The sequence below is a fragment of the Cynocephalus volans genome, chromosome 8 (assembly GCF_027409185.1).
Source record: "Cynocephalus volans isolate mCynVol1 chromosome 8, mCynVol1.pri, whole genome shotgun sequence".
Lineage (NCBI taxonomy): Eukaryota > Metazoa > Chordata > Mammalia > Dermoptera > Cynocephalidae > Cynocephalus > Cynocephalus volans.
In genome coordinates, this window is record NC_084467.1 from 138,588,421 (window position 1) to 138,603,200 (window position 14,780).

Here is a 14,780-nt window from a genome sequence, read left to right on the forward strand (position 1 = left end):
ATTTTGGATTACAAATATATATAAATGAAGTTATGGGAGAAGATTAATCACTTAGGGATAATATAGAGCAGTAAAAAGACAAGTACCCATACTTTAGAGGGTATGAGGAAAAAAGCACCTAGAGAGGATAAAAACCAGTATAGTAAAAAACAAAGGAAGACAATATTTCAAGGAGAGAGCTGTGAAATGCTACTGAGAGGTCCAGTGAAATAGAAATATTTACTCCTTGGCTTAGAACACTTTTTGCTCTTGGGCTGGCTAAATTGATATTCATCCTTCAGGTTTAGGCTGAGTTATTTCTTCTAGCTAGCATTGCCAGAATTCCTAATTCTGTCTTATATCGCCATTCTATGTGCTCCTTATACATACCCTTATCATAGCATTTATCATTTTGTGCTTTGATTGTAATTGTCTGCTTACTTGTCCACATCTCCAAAATTGGCTGAATGTATGAAGAAGCAAGACTGTGGGTATCGTTCAATGCTGTATCTCCCCTGAATGCAATCTTTTTTTACATCTGTGTCTCAGCCTCCCAATAGCAACGAGCATAGTACCTGGCAACAAGCTTAGTACTCAGTAAATTGTAGTCAACGTTAATTTATTTAGTACCTATTATATGCCAATTGCTGAACTGGATGTAATGGGGAAAATAAGGCATTAATGAATCAGACAAGAACTTCTTTTCTGAATATGTGCAGCTAAAACTTAAATGAACAAATAAGAATAAAGTATATTTACCATTTCAGTAGTCATCGCTTTTGCTACAATATGTGTTATAGTCTTTCCAAAGTCTCTTTTTCCTTTCCTACGCCTCAGAATTCTTGGAAAGAAAGGTCCATGAACTCTATAGTTAAAAATATTTATTTGTGATTAAATCAACATGAAAAATACTCTATTTCTACCCAGTAAATAAAAACTTGGTACCAAGCATCTTTAAGAAACGTTTCATTAATTATAAGCTCCTTGAGAGTAATGAGCAACTTGAGAGTGATGTAATGATTAAGATCTTTTTACCTTTAAACTCTAAAATCTTGTTATTGTAATGGATTGTACCTGGAAATCTGTACACAACCTACTACAACCTTTGCCTCAGCCACCTCAACCTTCCTGTAGAAAATTTTCCTGATTATACTTTCATAATCCACTGAGTTGTAGACTCACACAAAACAGAGATGGTGATGTCTGTGATACTGAGGCATAAAAGTGTTTTGGGACATACCTAATTTTTGATACTTTGTTCAATTCATAGATTGTTTTGTTTCAAAGGATATGGTTTCCATAGAGGAGCTGGCTGTTAGCCTCGCAGCAGAACTATTATGGCTTCTCTTAGTTGTTTTCATATTGTTTGCTGCTCAGCATTTCTAATTAATTCCTTTCTTTCTCTTCTTTCCGCTTTTCTTTATTTTTCCTGTTTCCCGTTTCTTAATCATTTAAGTGTCTCCAAAGCAAAGTCAGAGAAAAAATTTCACTCTAACTATTGTCTTTCATAATTACTATCAGCCAAAAGGGACAACAATCCTTTGCCAGTAGGTATAGATTTACCAACAATCTCCTTAGGTATCATTTTTTGGGTTCTCTACAGTTTGATTATTGCTTGATGCTAAGGGGATGCAGCTTTAAGTGCCAGTATTTTTAGCTTGTATCTCAGTTATCAAATATTTTAGTAAAGCATAATATTTCAGGGAATTGTTTCTAAGAATTTTCTGTGCAAATTATTAAAATTTGAAGTTCAACATATTAGCAGTGTCTCCCCAAGTTTTCTCAGACATTTAAAAATCAAGCCACTCAGCATTTTTATACCCATTTAAGCAAGTGGTTTTGATCTTGAGAGATAAAGAACTGCTCATGCATTTTTTCATCATGTACCAAATTACCAGCTGCTCCAAGAGTAAAGCATCCTAAATATTGAGGAAACCATAGCAATTTATCATGCTATGTTAGTTTTAAATCGAAGGTATATAAGTGAGTTTTTTAAAATTAAATTTATTAAGGTATAATTTACATCAAATATACTCATTTTAAGTTAACTGTTCCATGAGGTTTCACAAAAGTTCATACCCATTTAACTCAAAATCACAATAATCAAGATATAGAACCTTTCCATCATACTGATAAGTTTCTGTATGCATCATTGCAGCCATCCTTTACACACACTCCCAGGTAAACACTGATCTGCTTTCTGTCATTATAGATTTCCCTTTCTTGAAATTTTTTAAAATAGATTTTATTTTTTAGGGCAGTTTTAGATTCACAGCAAAATTGAGCAAAAGTTACATAGAATTCCCATACACCCGTTGTTCCTATACACACACAACCTTCCCCACTATTGACCCCCAGTACCAGAGTGGTACATTTGTTACAATTGGTGACCCTACCCTGACACATCATTATCACCCAAAGTCCTTAGTTTACATTAGGGTTGACTCTTGGCACAGTCCATTCTTGGGGGTTAGACAAATATATAATGACATGTAGCCACCATTATAGTATCACACAGAGTAGTTTCACTGCCCTAAAAATCCTCTGTGATCTGACGATTCATCCCTCCCTCTCCCCTAATCCTTGGCAACCACCGATCTTTTTACTGCTTTCATAGTTTTGTCTTTTCCAGAATATCATATAATTGGAGCCATACAGTTTATGTAGCCTTTTCAGATTAAATTTGTTCATTTAGTAATATGCATTTAAGCTTCTTTCATGTCTTTTCATGGCTTGCTAGGTCTTTTTTTTTTTTTTTTTTTTTTTAGTGCTGAATAACATTTCATTGTCTGGACATACCAGTTTATTTACACATTCACCTACTGAGGGACATCTTGGTTGATTCCAAGTTTTGGCAATTATGAATAAAGTTGTTATAAACATCAGTGTGCAGGGGTTTTGTATGGATACACGTTTTCAATTCATGTGGGTAAATACCAAGGAATTTGATTGCTGGATCGTATGGTAAGGGTATGCTTAGTTTAGTAAGAAACTTCCAACCTGTCTTCCAAAGTGACCGTACCCTTTTGCATTTTCAGCAGCAATGAATGAGAGTTCCTGTTGTTCCACACCTTTCTTGGAATTTTTTAATGGAATTTTAAAGTGGAATAATGGGACTTGTCTACCAGCCAGCTACCAAAAAGAAATAAACAAATAAATAAAGTGGAATAATATACTATACACTCTTGGGTCTGGCTTTTTTCACTCAGCCTATTTTTGAGATCCATCCATGTTACCGTGTGTATTAGCAGTTTGTTTCTTTATATTGCTGAGTAGCATTTCATTATAGGATTTTTAATATACAAGATCATGTCATCTGTGTAGAGATAATCTTACTTTTTCCTTTTCAATCTGGAGGCCTTTTCTTTCTCTCGCCTTACTGCTCTAGCTAGAACCTCCAGTACAATTTGAATATAAATGGCAAGAGGGAACATTCTTGTCTAATTCCTGATTGTAGGGGGAAAACATCCGTTCTTTCCCCACAAAGTGTGAAGTTGTGGATTTTTCATAGATGACTTTAAACAGGTTGAGGAAACTCCATTATATAACAAGTTTCTTCAAAGTTTTTATCATGAAAGGGTATTGAATTGTCAAATGCTTCTACTGTGTCTATTGAGATGATCACGTGACTTTAAAAAATTCTATTAATATCGTATTATATTGATTGATTTTCATTTTTTCATTTTAATTTATCAATATGCACTGTAGCTGATTTTCATGTCCCTTTACCAATTCCTTTTCCCCCACTCTCTCTCCCCTTTACCCACCACCCCATCAACATCATATCTGTTCACTTATCTTAACAAATTCAAGGAATTATTGTGATTGTTGTGTGTCCCCCCCCACCTTGTTTGTATACTTATTTATTTATTTCTATTAGCTCCCACATATAAGTGAGAACATGTGGTATTTCTCTTTCTGTGCCTGGCTTATAATCACTCAGTATAATTTCCTCTGAGTCCATCCATGTTGCTGCAAATGGTAGTATTTCATTCTTCTTTTTACAGCAGAGTAATATTCTATTGTGTAGATATACCACATTTTCCTTATTCGCTCATCCGATGGGCATTTAGGCTGGTTCCAACTTTTGGCTATTGTAAATGGCACTGCAATAAACATGGGAGTACAGGTATCTCTTCGATATGATGCAAACAACTTTGCATTCCTGGGATAAATCCCACTTGGTCATAGTGTTTTGTCCTTTTTGTATGTGAACAGACTCAGTTTGTTAGTATTTTGTTGAGAATTTTGCATCTAAATTCATTTATTAGTCTATAGTTTTCTTGTGATGTCCTTGGTTTTGGTATCAGAGTAATATCAGACTCATAGAATGAGTTGGGACAGTGTTTCCTTCTATTTTTTGGAAGAGTTTTTGAAGAACTAGTGTTAATTCTTCTTTAAACTTTCATTAGAATTTATCCGTGAAGACATCTGGTTCTTGGCTTTTCTTTGTGGGTAGTTTTCCATTTGCTAATTCAATGAACTTACTTGTTATAGATCCGTTCAGAATTTATGTTCTGCTTGAATTGGTTTTGGTAGATTTTATCTTTCTAGGCATTTGCCTGTTTTATCTAGGTTCCCTAATGTGTTGGCATGAATTGTTCATAGTATTCCTTTATGATCCTTTTTATGTCTGTGCAGGTTTTTATGTGAATATAAGTTTTCAGGTTAGGTAAATACCAACTAGGAGTGCAATTGCTGGGTGCTATGGCTAAATTATGTTTAGCTTTATAAGAAACTGCCAAACAGCCTTTCAAAGAGGTGGTACCCATTTTGCATTTCAACCAACAATGAGTGAGAGTTCCTGTTGCTCCATATCCTCACCAGAACTCGTCTTATCAGTTTTTGGATTTCAGCCATTCTAATAGGTATGTAGTCGTATCTCCATGTTTTAATTTGCAATTCCCTAATGAAAAATGGTTGAGTGTCTTTTTATATGCATATTTGCTACCCATGTATCTTCTTTGGTGTAATGTCTGTTCAAGTCTTTTGCCCATTTTTAATTGTGTTGTCATCTTATGCTTGAGTTTCAAGAGACCTTTATATATTTCAGATATAAGACTTTTATATGATATGTGTCTTGCAAGTATTTTCTCCCAATCCGTGGCTTGTCTTTTGATTCTGGTAAGTGTGTTTTGCAGAGCAGGTCTAATTTCAATAAAGTTCAACTAATTTTTTCTCTCATGGATGACACAGTTGTGGTTGTATCTAAAAACTCATTGCCAAACCCAAGGTCACCTAGGTTTCCTCTTATATTTTATTCCACAAGTCTTAAAGTTTTCAGTTTTATGTTTAGGTCTATGGACCACTTCAAGTTAATTTTTGTGAAAGGTCTACATTCATGCTTTTTAATATGGATGTTCAGTTATTCCAGCACTATTTGCTGAAAAGAATATAATTTCTCCATTGAATTTCCTTTGTGCCTTTGTCAAAGATCGTCAACTATTTGTGTGGACTCTCTATTCTGGACTATATATGAACGTTCTATTCTGTTCCATTCATCTGTGTATCTATTCTTTACCAAGACCACACTTTCTTGATTACTATGGCTTTACAGAAAGGCTTAAAATTGGGTAGTAGTATGAGTCCTCCCTCTTTGTTGGCTATTCTAGGTTTTTTGACTTTCCATATGAATTTTAGAAACAGTTTGTCAATATCTACAAAATAGTTTGCTAGGATTTTCACTGGGGTTGCACTGAACCTATCGATCAATTTGGGTCAAACTGACATCTTAAAAATACCCTCTTCTTCTTGGTAACAGAAGAAACCCTAGGAAATTACTTAACTTCTCGGAGCCACAGTTTCCACTGTTTTCTCATCTATAAAATGGGGAGCAGACTAGGTGGTCTTGAAAAACACCCTCTCTGCTCTAAAGCTGTAAGGCTCTGTAATTAGCACGTCAATAACCTTGAGAATTTTACGCCCATGTCAATCCTCCAGCAGCTTGTCTTCTGAGGGCCCCAAGCTTTCCTAGTCAACCAGTACAGGGAGAGCTTTCCTCCACATGGAGGCTGGAAATCAGAATCTAGCTTTTCTCTGTGAGCAAACGCAGTACTCACTGTCAGTTTCCACTTCTTGCTTCTGAAACTGCTCAAGAAGGTTTTGTGCTCTTCGCTCTGGGTCAGAGCCTGGCATCATCCGTTTGAGGTAATCCAGCAGCTTCTGTAAGCACGGGAAGCGAGGGGGTTCTTGGAAGTCCTCTGCGCATTGGTCAAGCCAGGCCCTCCGGATTGAAGCGACTGCACTGAGAATGAGAAATGGATAATCACAGCACCCAACTGGCTGTGGGCACTCAAAACAAGCCCTGGGCATAGAAGCCTGTCCCGGGTAGACCCTGGGAAAACTTGAGCAGGTGGCCAACAGGTGGTCAATTTATCCAAAAGTTCCTGGAAACATCAATGAATTTTAAGCACCTTAAAACAAGCTGACCACACTTATTAAGTGGTGATTGAGTGGTGGGGGGAGACTGACAAGGTTCCAAAAAAAAAAAAAAAAGAAGAAACCTAACCTTTGGAAAAACCCATACAGGGCAGAAAAAGACATGTAGAAGACGCTTTCGTGAATCCTGAAATAACTTCAAAGCAATCTGTACACAGTGGGATATGTGGTTTCCAGTTCTGGATTTGCTCAAATCAGAGACCACAAGATCTACCATACTAACAGTTTAGGAAATAACTGCCTGCCAGTAGGCTGGAAATCCATCTGATGGAAGGAAGTGCCTGGGTTTGGAAAAGATAAATGCATAAATTTAATTTTACAAAGATCTCCAGGGTTTCAACATGAGTACCAAAATATCCCCTTAAAATTATGCTTTTGTTTATGTATTGTAATGATGAATAAGCTAATTATCCTGATTTGGCCATCACATATTATACACAAATATTGATAGTCAACTCTGTCCCCCACAAATATGTATAATCAATTAAGTTTCAAAAAAGCAACCAAAAAATGAAGAGAAAAGAACATTGAATATAAAAAAAATCCTTTTGTTTCTCAAATTACAATGAGGAGAGTGTTTGAAGATAGAGAAACAGTAGGGTAGAAAAGTTACATCTCTGAAAAATAAAGGAAAAAACTTGATAAGGAAAACCACCGTGAAGGTGACTTCCTCTGATGTCTCTACAGGTCACCTGCAGAGTTCACTTTGGGTGAAACAAGGGCCCGGGTCCCAGGGTGAAAGAGACAGAGTCCTTGTGTGTGTACAGCTCCCTCTAGACACGTTACTGATAACACAAGTGTGTTGTCTTAGGTTAGGGGCAGCGCCTCACTCAAGGGAAGAGGCAACGAGCTGAAAGGTAAAGAGGATAACATATTTGGAGTGCGATTATTATTCTATGCTTTATATTCAAAGAAGACTCTACGGACACTCCTGAACTGGGCACATGCTGGGCTGTGTCCAGTGCAGAAGAATAGCAGCCTCATCAGCAGCCACCCACCCCACAGCCCAGGCACATTCACTGAGGATGGCTAGAAAAGATGACAGGGACCACGTGTTAACCCGCGCATGTTCTATGGACAGAAACACAACACCTCGTTGTAGCTAAAGACCTAACTGACCAAAAATCTTTCAGCTAGAAAAATCTTTTAGCAAATTTTAAAATTATCATTATCAAGTTATACTTCAAACAAATTGTTTATTTAATTTAAAAACTATAACTAAACTAAAAGTTCTTATCCCTCTATGTGAGACTTAGGCTGGGCTTTCACAGGTGTGTCTCACTTTCCCGTCTCGGTCTCATGCCAAGGAGCAGAACTGTGATCGAGGTATAAATACAACTAAAGCCAATTTAATGCTGAACTTTTGGAACTGAAGTACAAACAGAAGGAAAATAAATGTGTTAATAACTGTTTTCACTACTGTGTACATCACTGTTTCACTAACGTAGACATTAAGGCATTTGGAACTATAATATTCAATTATCTACACCTAAAGTAGATGACACAGGGCCGGCCCTTGGCTCACTTGGGAGAGTGTGGTGCTGACAAGACCAAGTCAAGGGTTAAGATTCCCTTACCGGTCACCTTTAAAATAAATAAATAAATAAATAAATAAAAATAGAGTAGATGACACAAAACCATTAAAATCATAGAAATAACTCAATACTCTCCATATCTTTAGTCCAGATTACATAAAATTATAAACAAAAATTTCATTCCCTTCCAGAAAGCTAGAAGAAATTAATCTGGACTCTGGGATTAATTGAAAACGTAAGTAAAAATGAAATCAATGGACATTTATTTTTTGAGGGCCCACACATAAGCAATCATTGTTTCTTCTTTCTTTTACAAAACCAAATATCATGAATTAAAGAAGAAAATGATGAAGTGGTATTTAAATATTTCATTTTTATAGAAAAATTTTTTTTTCTGTGACTACGTTCCCTTCCTTCCTGACAAACGTTGAGCCCAGATCAGTGGTGCACACAGGTGGAGTGACAGCCTAGAACACAGGAAAGCCTGACATTTGCATACGGCAGGTTGACTCTCTGAGTCTTTTATTTAAGCAGCTGATCAGTACGGGATCGGAACACTTGACTTTGGTGTTATAATACTGTGCTCTAACTACTTGGCTACCCAGCCAGCTCCTAGCAGGTTGACTCTTCCAGGACTTCTGGAAGAAGTTTTGCACTTCTCAAAATAGGAATGAATTAATCTAATTAATATCCCTGCTCGCTTAACATTTCTTAATATTTCAGTGAGAAGAGACTCTCCCGATGACACTGATGGAAAAACAGACATGGAGAAATGATCATTCACATGACACAGTGACGGTCAATAAGAACGTCAGCCTAACAATGAGACAAACAACCTAATGACCCCTCAGCGTTTCCTAACTGAAAAGAACACCCAGAGAGAAACACAAAATTATAGACAGAAACCAATGACACTAACACACCATTTACTCCTTCACTGCTCATAATTATTCATTTTAAAATGATGAAACTCATTATTTATTGCAAAAAAAGTAAATCTTACAAATGAACATAAACTAAAAAAGCAAAATATCTACTCCTCCTTCATTCTAATAACATCCTGTGACCTTTTTTCAACAGTTTGGAGAATGTTCTTCTAGACCTTTCTGTGGATGTGTGTACATATTTAAACACACCTGCCATGTACATACGAGTCAGCATGGGTTTGTCACTGAACGGTGTGTTACAGACAGCTCTCTGTGCACAGAACAGGAAAGGACGCTTGCAGGAGGAAAACCTGACTTCTCATCCTAGCTGTGCCACCTGTGAACTGCCGGAACCAGGACAGGTCCACTAATGCCAGTGACCCCTATCTGGAGAACAGACATAAAAACACCTGCCTTCATCCACCTGACTGATTAGTTCTGATTGCAAATGACACAATGACAATAAGGACATTTTGAGGCACCTGGAGAGAGAGACAATTGTTAAGTCTGCAACTACCTGCCAAAAGTCACAAAAGGCAGAGACTGAAAGAGGTAAAATGGTTTGGTGAAAATCAATCAGCACTCATGGAAATCAACTCAGAGAATTTGCTACCTATCATAGGAAAAATGACATAGAATACAAAGTGTGCTGCAACGCATACGGCTCCAGGCCCGCTGGAAGATGATAATCACCGTGAACAAATGCTGAGTGCGCATGTATGGCACCCACGCACGCACATATGCACACGTGTGGGCACACACATGCATACGCATGCACAGATCGTGCACACATGTGGGCACATATGCACACACACCCTGAGGCATCCTCCCTGGGACAGATCAATGCAAAGACATCAAATTATACTATTAACTCCAAGAGGCTCTTCCAGTGTCTGGCCACAGGCCGGCCTTAGTGACCGGGGCCGAAGGGACGTGCTCTCGGGGCCATGCGCCGCCCTTCCCCCGGCCCCATGAGCCAGGACCCAGCGTGGGTTCTAGAACCCCAGCTGGTGCAGGCTCCTTGGAAACGGTCGTCAGTGCCTCGTCAGTGCCGTGGTGGCTGCGGCTTCTGCAGCACCTGATACGGGCACAGAGAGCGGGACGCGGCTGGGCCGGGGGTCAGCCTCACTGTGAGGGGCGCAGGGGGTCCGCCGTGCCCGGACTGTGGCCCGGACCCTCGGGAGCAGCCCCCTTGCCCTCGCCCCGTCTGTGTGTTGGCGACCCTTCATCGCCTCTCATTGACTCACCTATCACTTTTCCTTCCCTCCTAGCTGTCCCCGGCTGTCCGGACCTGCTGGCTCTATTTCCATCGTGGAATTTGACTTTGGGCTGGAAACTGAGGTAAGTTAGGTTGACTGACCAACCACTGGAGAAACCTCTCCCAACCCTTCACGAGTCCCGTTCCTTTCGTGCTCACCAAATCCAGCCCAAGAATTCAGGGAGCCGTCAGTCCTTCCCAGGAGCTGACTGCACACATTCCTATAAGATGCCTGATGGGTTCTGTACCTGTCAGTGCTGCTGGCTCTGTGCTCCTTCTATGCTTTTCCTGAAAAGTGACTGGGTGGCGTGTGTGTTTGACTTGCTCTGCCCCCACCGGGAAGTTGGAAAAATAGGTACCTGAAGCACACTTGTTCTCAACAACTAAAAAGTACAGCTTTGCGAACAAAATACTGCTGGGTTTGCTCTTTATGTGAGGGGCAGTCCTCTGGTCTTGACCCCTTCACAGGGTTATTGTCCCTGTGAGTATCTTCATGGTGTGTGTTCCTGCACTTAGTATTTGCCCGTGGATGCTTTCCCAACTTATTTGCATACAAAGTGTAACAGATCTGAGAATAAAGAGGCTGTGAACCTTTCATTTATTAGCTGCAGATGCTTATGAAATTGCAGATTTACGGGAACCTGTATTCTGCTCTTAATGATTCTAGTCTGGGTCTTTCATTTGCAGATGATGCATGAGGTGATGCCAACCATCAGTGAAGCTGAAGGCTCCCCAGGAGGAAGTGGGAGCCATGCATCCAGCTCCCCTTCACAGGCAGACACAGATTCTCATTTTGAACAGTTGATGGTCTCCATGCTAGAAGAAAGGGACCGACTTCTTGACACTCTTAGAGAGACTCAAGAAACGCTGGCATTAACCCAGGGGAAATTACACGATGTTGGTCATGAAAGAGATTCCTTGCAGAGACAGGTCAAAACTGCACTTCCACAGGAGTTTGCTGCACTTATGAAGGAACTGAATGTATGCAGGGAGGAGCTCCTTGAAAGGGAAGAAGAAATTGCTGAACTGAAAGCAGAAAGGAACAACACTAGGCTGCTTTTAGAACATCTGGAATGCCTTGTCTCTAGGCACGAGAGGTCTCTCAGGATGACCGTGGTGAAGAGACAGGCACAGTCCCCAGCAGGTGTGTCCAGCGAAGTCGAAGTGCTCAAAGCACTGAAGTCGTTGTTTGAGCACCACAAAGCTCTGGATGAAAAGATGAGAGACAGATTACGAGTAGCACTTGAAAGGTGTGGTTTGTTAGAAGAAGAATTAGGTGCCACACACAAAGAGCTAATGATTCTTAAAGAATGGAATAAGCAGAAAAAAACACTAACAGATGGAGCACTTGACATGAACCATGAACAAGAAAATACCCCAAGCACGAATGGAAAGAGATCTTCTGATGGTTCGTTAAGCCACGAGGAGGACCTTGCTAAAGTAATAGAGCTCCAGGAAGTCATAGACAAGCAATTGAGGGAGCAGAGCCAAATGAAAGAGCACCTGGCCGCCCTCTCCAGTCACGTGGCAGAGCTGATGGAAGATCTCTACACGGCCAGGGAAGACTTGATCAAATCTGAGGAGATGAACTTGAAATTGCAAAGGGACATTCGTGAAGCCAAGGCCCGAAACGAAGACAAGGAAGAGAGAATCAGTCACGTGGCAGAGCTGGAGGAAGATCTCTTCACAGCAAGGGAAGACTTGATCAAATCTGAGGAGATGAACACGAAATTGCAATGGGACATGCGTGAAGCCATGGCCCTAATGGAAGACATGGCAGAGAGAATCAGTCACCTGGCAGAGCTGGAGGAAGATCTCTACACGGCCAGGGAAGACTTGATCAAATCTGAGGAGATGAACACGAAATTGCAATGGGACATTTGTGAAGCCATGGTCCAAAAGGAAGACATGGAAGAGAGAATCACTACTCTTGAAAAATGCTCCCTCGCTGCACAGCGTGAAGCCATGTCTGTGCATGACCTCAATGATAAACTTGAAAACGAAATTGCAAACAAAGATTCTATGCATCGCCAGACTGAGGATAAAAACCGCCAGTTACAGGAACGGCTGGAATTAGTGGAGCAAAAGCTGCAGCAGACCATGAGGAAAGCCGAGACACTCCCGGAGGTGGAGGCGGAGCTGGCGCAGAGGGTGGCAGTGCTCTCGAAGGCTGAAGAGAGACAGGGCAACACTGAAGAAAGGTTAAGACAGATGGAGGCGCAGCTGGAGGAAAAGAACCAAGAACTGCAGCAGGCAAGGCAGAGAGAAAAAATGAATGAAGAGCATAATAAAAGTTTATCAGACACTGTTGACAAGCTTCTTTCAGCATCTAATGAGAGGTTCCAGCTTCATCTGAAAGAGAGAATGGCTGCTCTAGAAGAAAAGAATTCTCTGTTAGGAGAAGTTGAAAATGCAAAAAAGCAATTGGAAGATACACAACATGATAAGGATCAGCTGGTCTTAATCATTGAAGCATTGAGGGCTGAACTAGACCAAATGAGACTAAGAGGTGCTTCACTTCATCATGGCCGACCCCACTTTGGCAGTGTCCCAGATTTCAGGTGCCCTGTGGCAGACAGTCACACAGATTCCTACAGCACCAGTGCAGTGTTGCGGCGCCCCCAGAAAGGCCGCCTAGCTGCTCTACGGGATGAGCCTTCCAAGGTACAAACTCTTAATGAAGAGGATTGGGAACGTGCCCAACAGGCTAGTGTCTTAGCCAATGCAGCACAAGCTTTTGAGAGCGATGTCGATGTGTCTGATGGTGAAGATGGGGACGCCATGGACGTGAGAAACTCCACAGGCTCCCAGGACGGTCCCGTGAGCAGTCCCAGCAGTAGTAACAGCAGCCGGGACTCGTGCCACAAAGCCCCAAAGAAGAAGGGCATCAAGTCCTCTATCGGCCGCTTGTTTGGCAAGAAAGAAAAGGGCCGACCTGGTCAAGCTGGCAAAGAATCATTACGACACCCTGCTGTTTCAAAGACAGATAATGCATCTCAAGATGCCTTGTCACTGAGCAAATTGGGAGGACAGGCTGAAAAAAGTCGTAAACTTCCAAAAAAGCATGAATTGCTCGATGAAGCCCGAAGACAAGGTTTGCCTTTTGCCCAGTGGGATGGGCCGACCGTAGTTGTGTGGTTGGAGCTCTGGGTGGGGATGCCCGCCTGGTATGTGGCTGCCTGCCGAGCCAACGTGAAGAGCGGGGCCATCATGTCAACCCTGTCGGACACCGAGATGAAGCGTGAGATCGGCATCAGCAACCCCCTGCATAGGCTGAAGCTGAGGCTGGCCATCCAAGAGATCATGTCTCTTACCAGCCCGTCCGCCCCTCCCACGTCGCAAACAACACTCACATATGGGGACATGAACCACGAGTGGATTGGGAACGAGTGGCTGCCCAGCCTGGGCCTCCCTCAGTACTGCAGCTACTTCATGCAGTGCCTGGTGGACGCCAGGATGCTGGACCACCTGACCAAGAAGGACCTCCGCGGGCAGCTGAAAATGGTCGACGGTTTCCACAGAAACAGTTTCCAGTGTGGAATGATGTGCCTGAGAAGATTAAACTATGACCGAAAAGAACTGGAAAGAAAAAGAGAAGAAAGTCAGCATGAAGTAAAAGATGTGCTTGTTTGGAGCAATGATCGAGTGATTCGCTGGATCCTGTCAATTGGCCTTAAAGCATATGCAAACAATCTTTTAGGGAGTGGCGTTCACGGTGCCCTTCTGGCCTTAGATGAAACCTTTGACTTCAACGCACTGGCGCTATTGTTACGGATCCCAACGCGGAATACACCGGCTCGTGCTGTCTTACAAAGAGAATTTAACAACCTTTTGCTCATGGGGACTGACAGAAGGTTTGATGAGGACGATGATAAAAGCATTTAGGAGAGCACCTTCATGGAGAAAAAAATTTAGACCAAAGGACATTCATGGCTTAGCTGCTGCATCAGCAGGGACTCTCTCTGCAAACTTGCAGGTTACTTCTTCTATGTCTTCACCCTCCACGCAGCCAAAGAACATGCAGATGGACGGCAGTGTGTCAGGAACACAGAGGTTGGATTCTCCCACAGTCAGGATTTACTCCTGCTAAAGCCTCCTGCTGTTTACCCACACTACTTCTACAGATGATTACGCAGCATTTTGAATCCAGCAAAGACCACATTTTAGAATGCAATGGAATCTTTAATCTCTTAATACTTGTTATATGGACCCTAAGATATTTTATTACAGAGTTTTTAATTAGTGAAAAATTCATGAATACCATCGAGAAAATATTTTAGAATTTAATGCTTCTTATATTTATGTAAAATTATGACTCTTCATTTATATAGTTACTTACTTTTTCTTGTCTATCCATGCTATAAATATCCTTTCATATCAATTCATGTTCTTATACCTAATTTTAGTTTTTCAAATGAATGTACTGTAATGCTTATATGTATAAATCCTATGGACAAATATAGGGCTTTTGTAAATTATACATTTATTGTAATTATTATTGTTTAATTTTTTAATGTAAACCATTACAGAAAAGAAAAAAATAAATAAATAAAATAAAATAAATTTTTTTAAAAGTATTAACTCCAAGAGATGATTCTTGTATGTGAAGACTAAAAAAGCAATTTCAGAAACCAAATGGAAAGA

At 40.7% G+C, this 14,780-nt stretch overlaps 2 protein-coding genes across 2 annotated transcripts in view; one reads left to right on the forward strand and one right to left on the reverse strand.

Annotated features, from left to right (window-relative positions):
• Positions 1-10,107, reverse strand: part of LOC134384398 (testicular spindle-associated protein SHCBP1L-like) — a 29,036-nt gene extending 18,929 nt beyond the window's left edge. The window contains exons 1-3 of the mRNA XM_063105922.1: positions 9,920-10,107; positions 6,035-6,223; positions 739-844 (exon numbers count right to left, since the gene is read on the reverse strand). Of these exons, the coding sequence (XP_062961992.1) occupies positions 739-844; positions 6,035-6,223; positions 9,920-10,107 (483 nt within the window). The remainder of the gene's footprint in view (positions 1-738; positions 845-6,034; positions 6,224-9,919) is intronic.
• A 716-nt stretch (positions 10,108-10,823) lies between these two features.
• On the forward strand, positions 10,824-14,226 carry LOC134383935 (liprin-alpha-1-like). Its single transcript, XM_063105465.1, is given in 3 exon segments — positions 10,824-11,744; positions 12,015-14,015; positions 14,017-14,226. Coding segments are annotated over 3 exon segments (3,132 nt in total).
• The last annotated feature ends 554 nt before the right edge of the window (positions 14,227-14,780 follow it).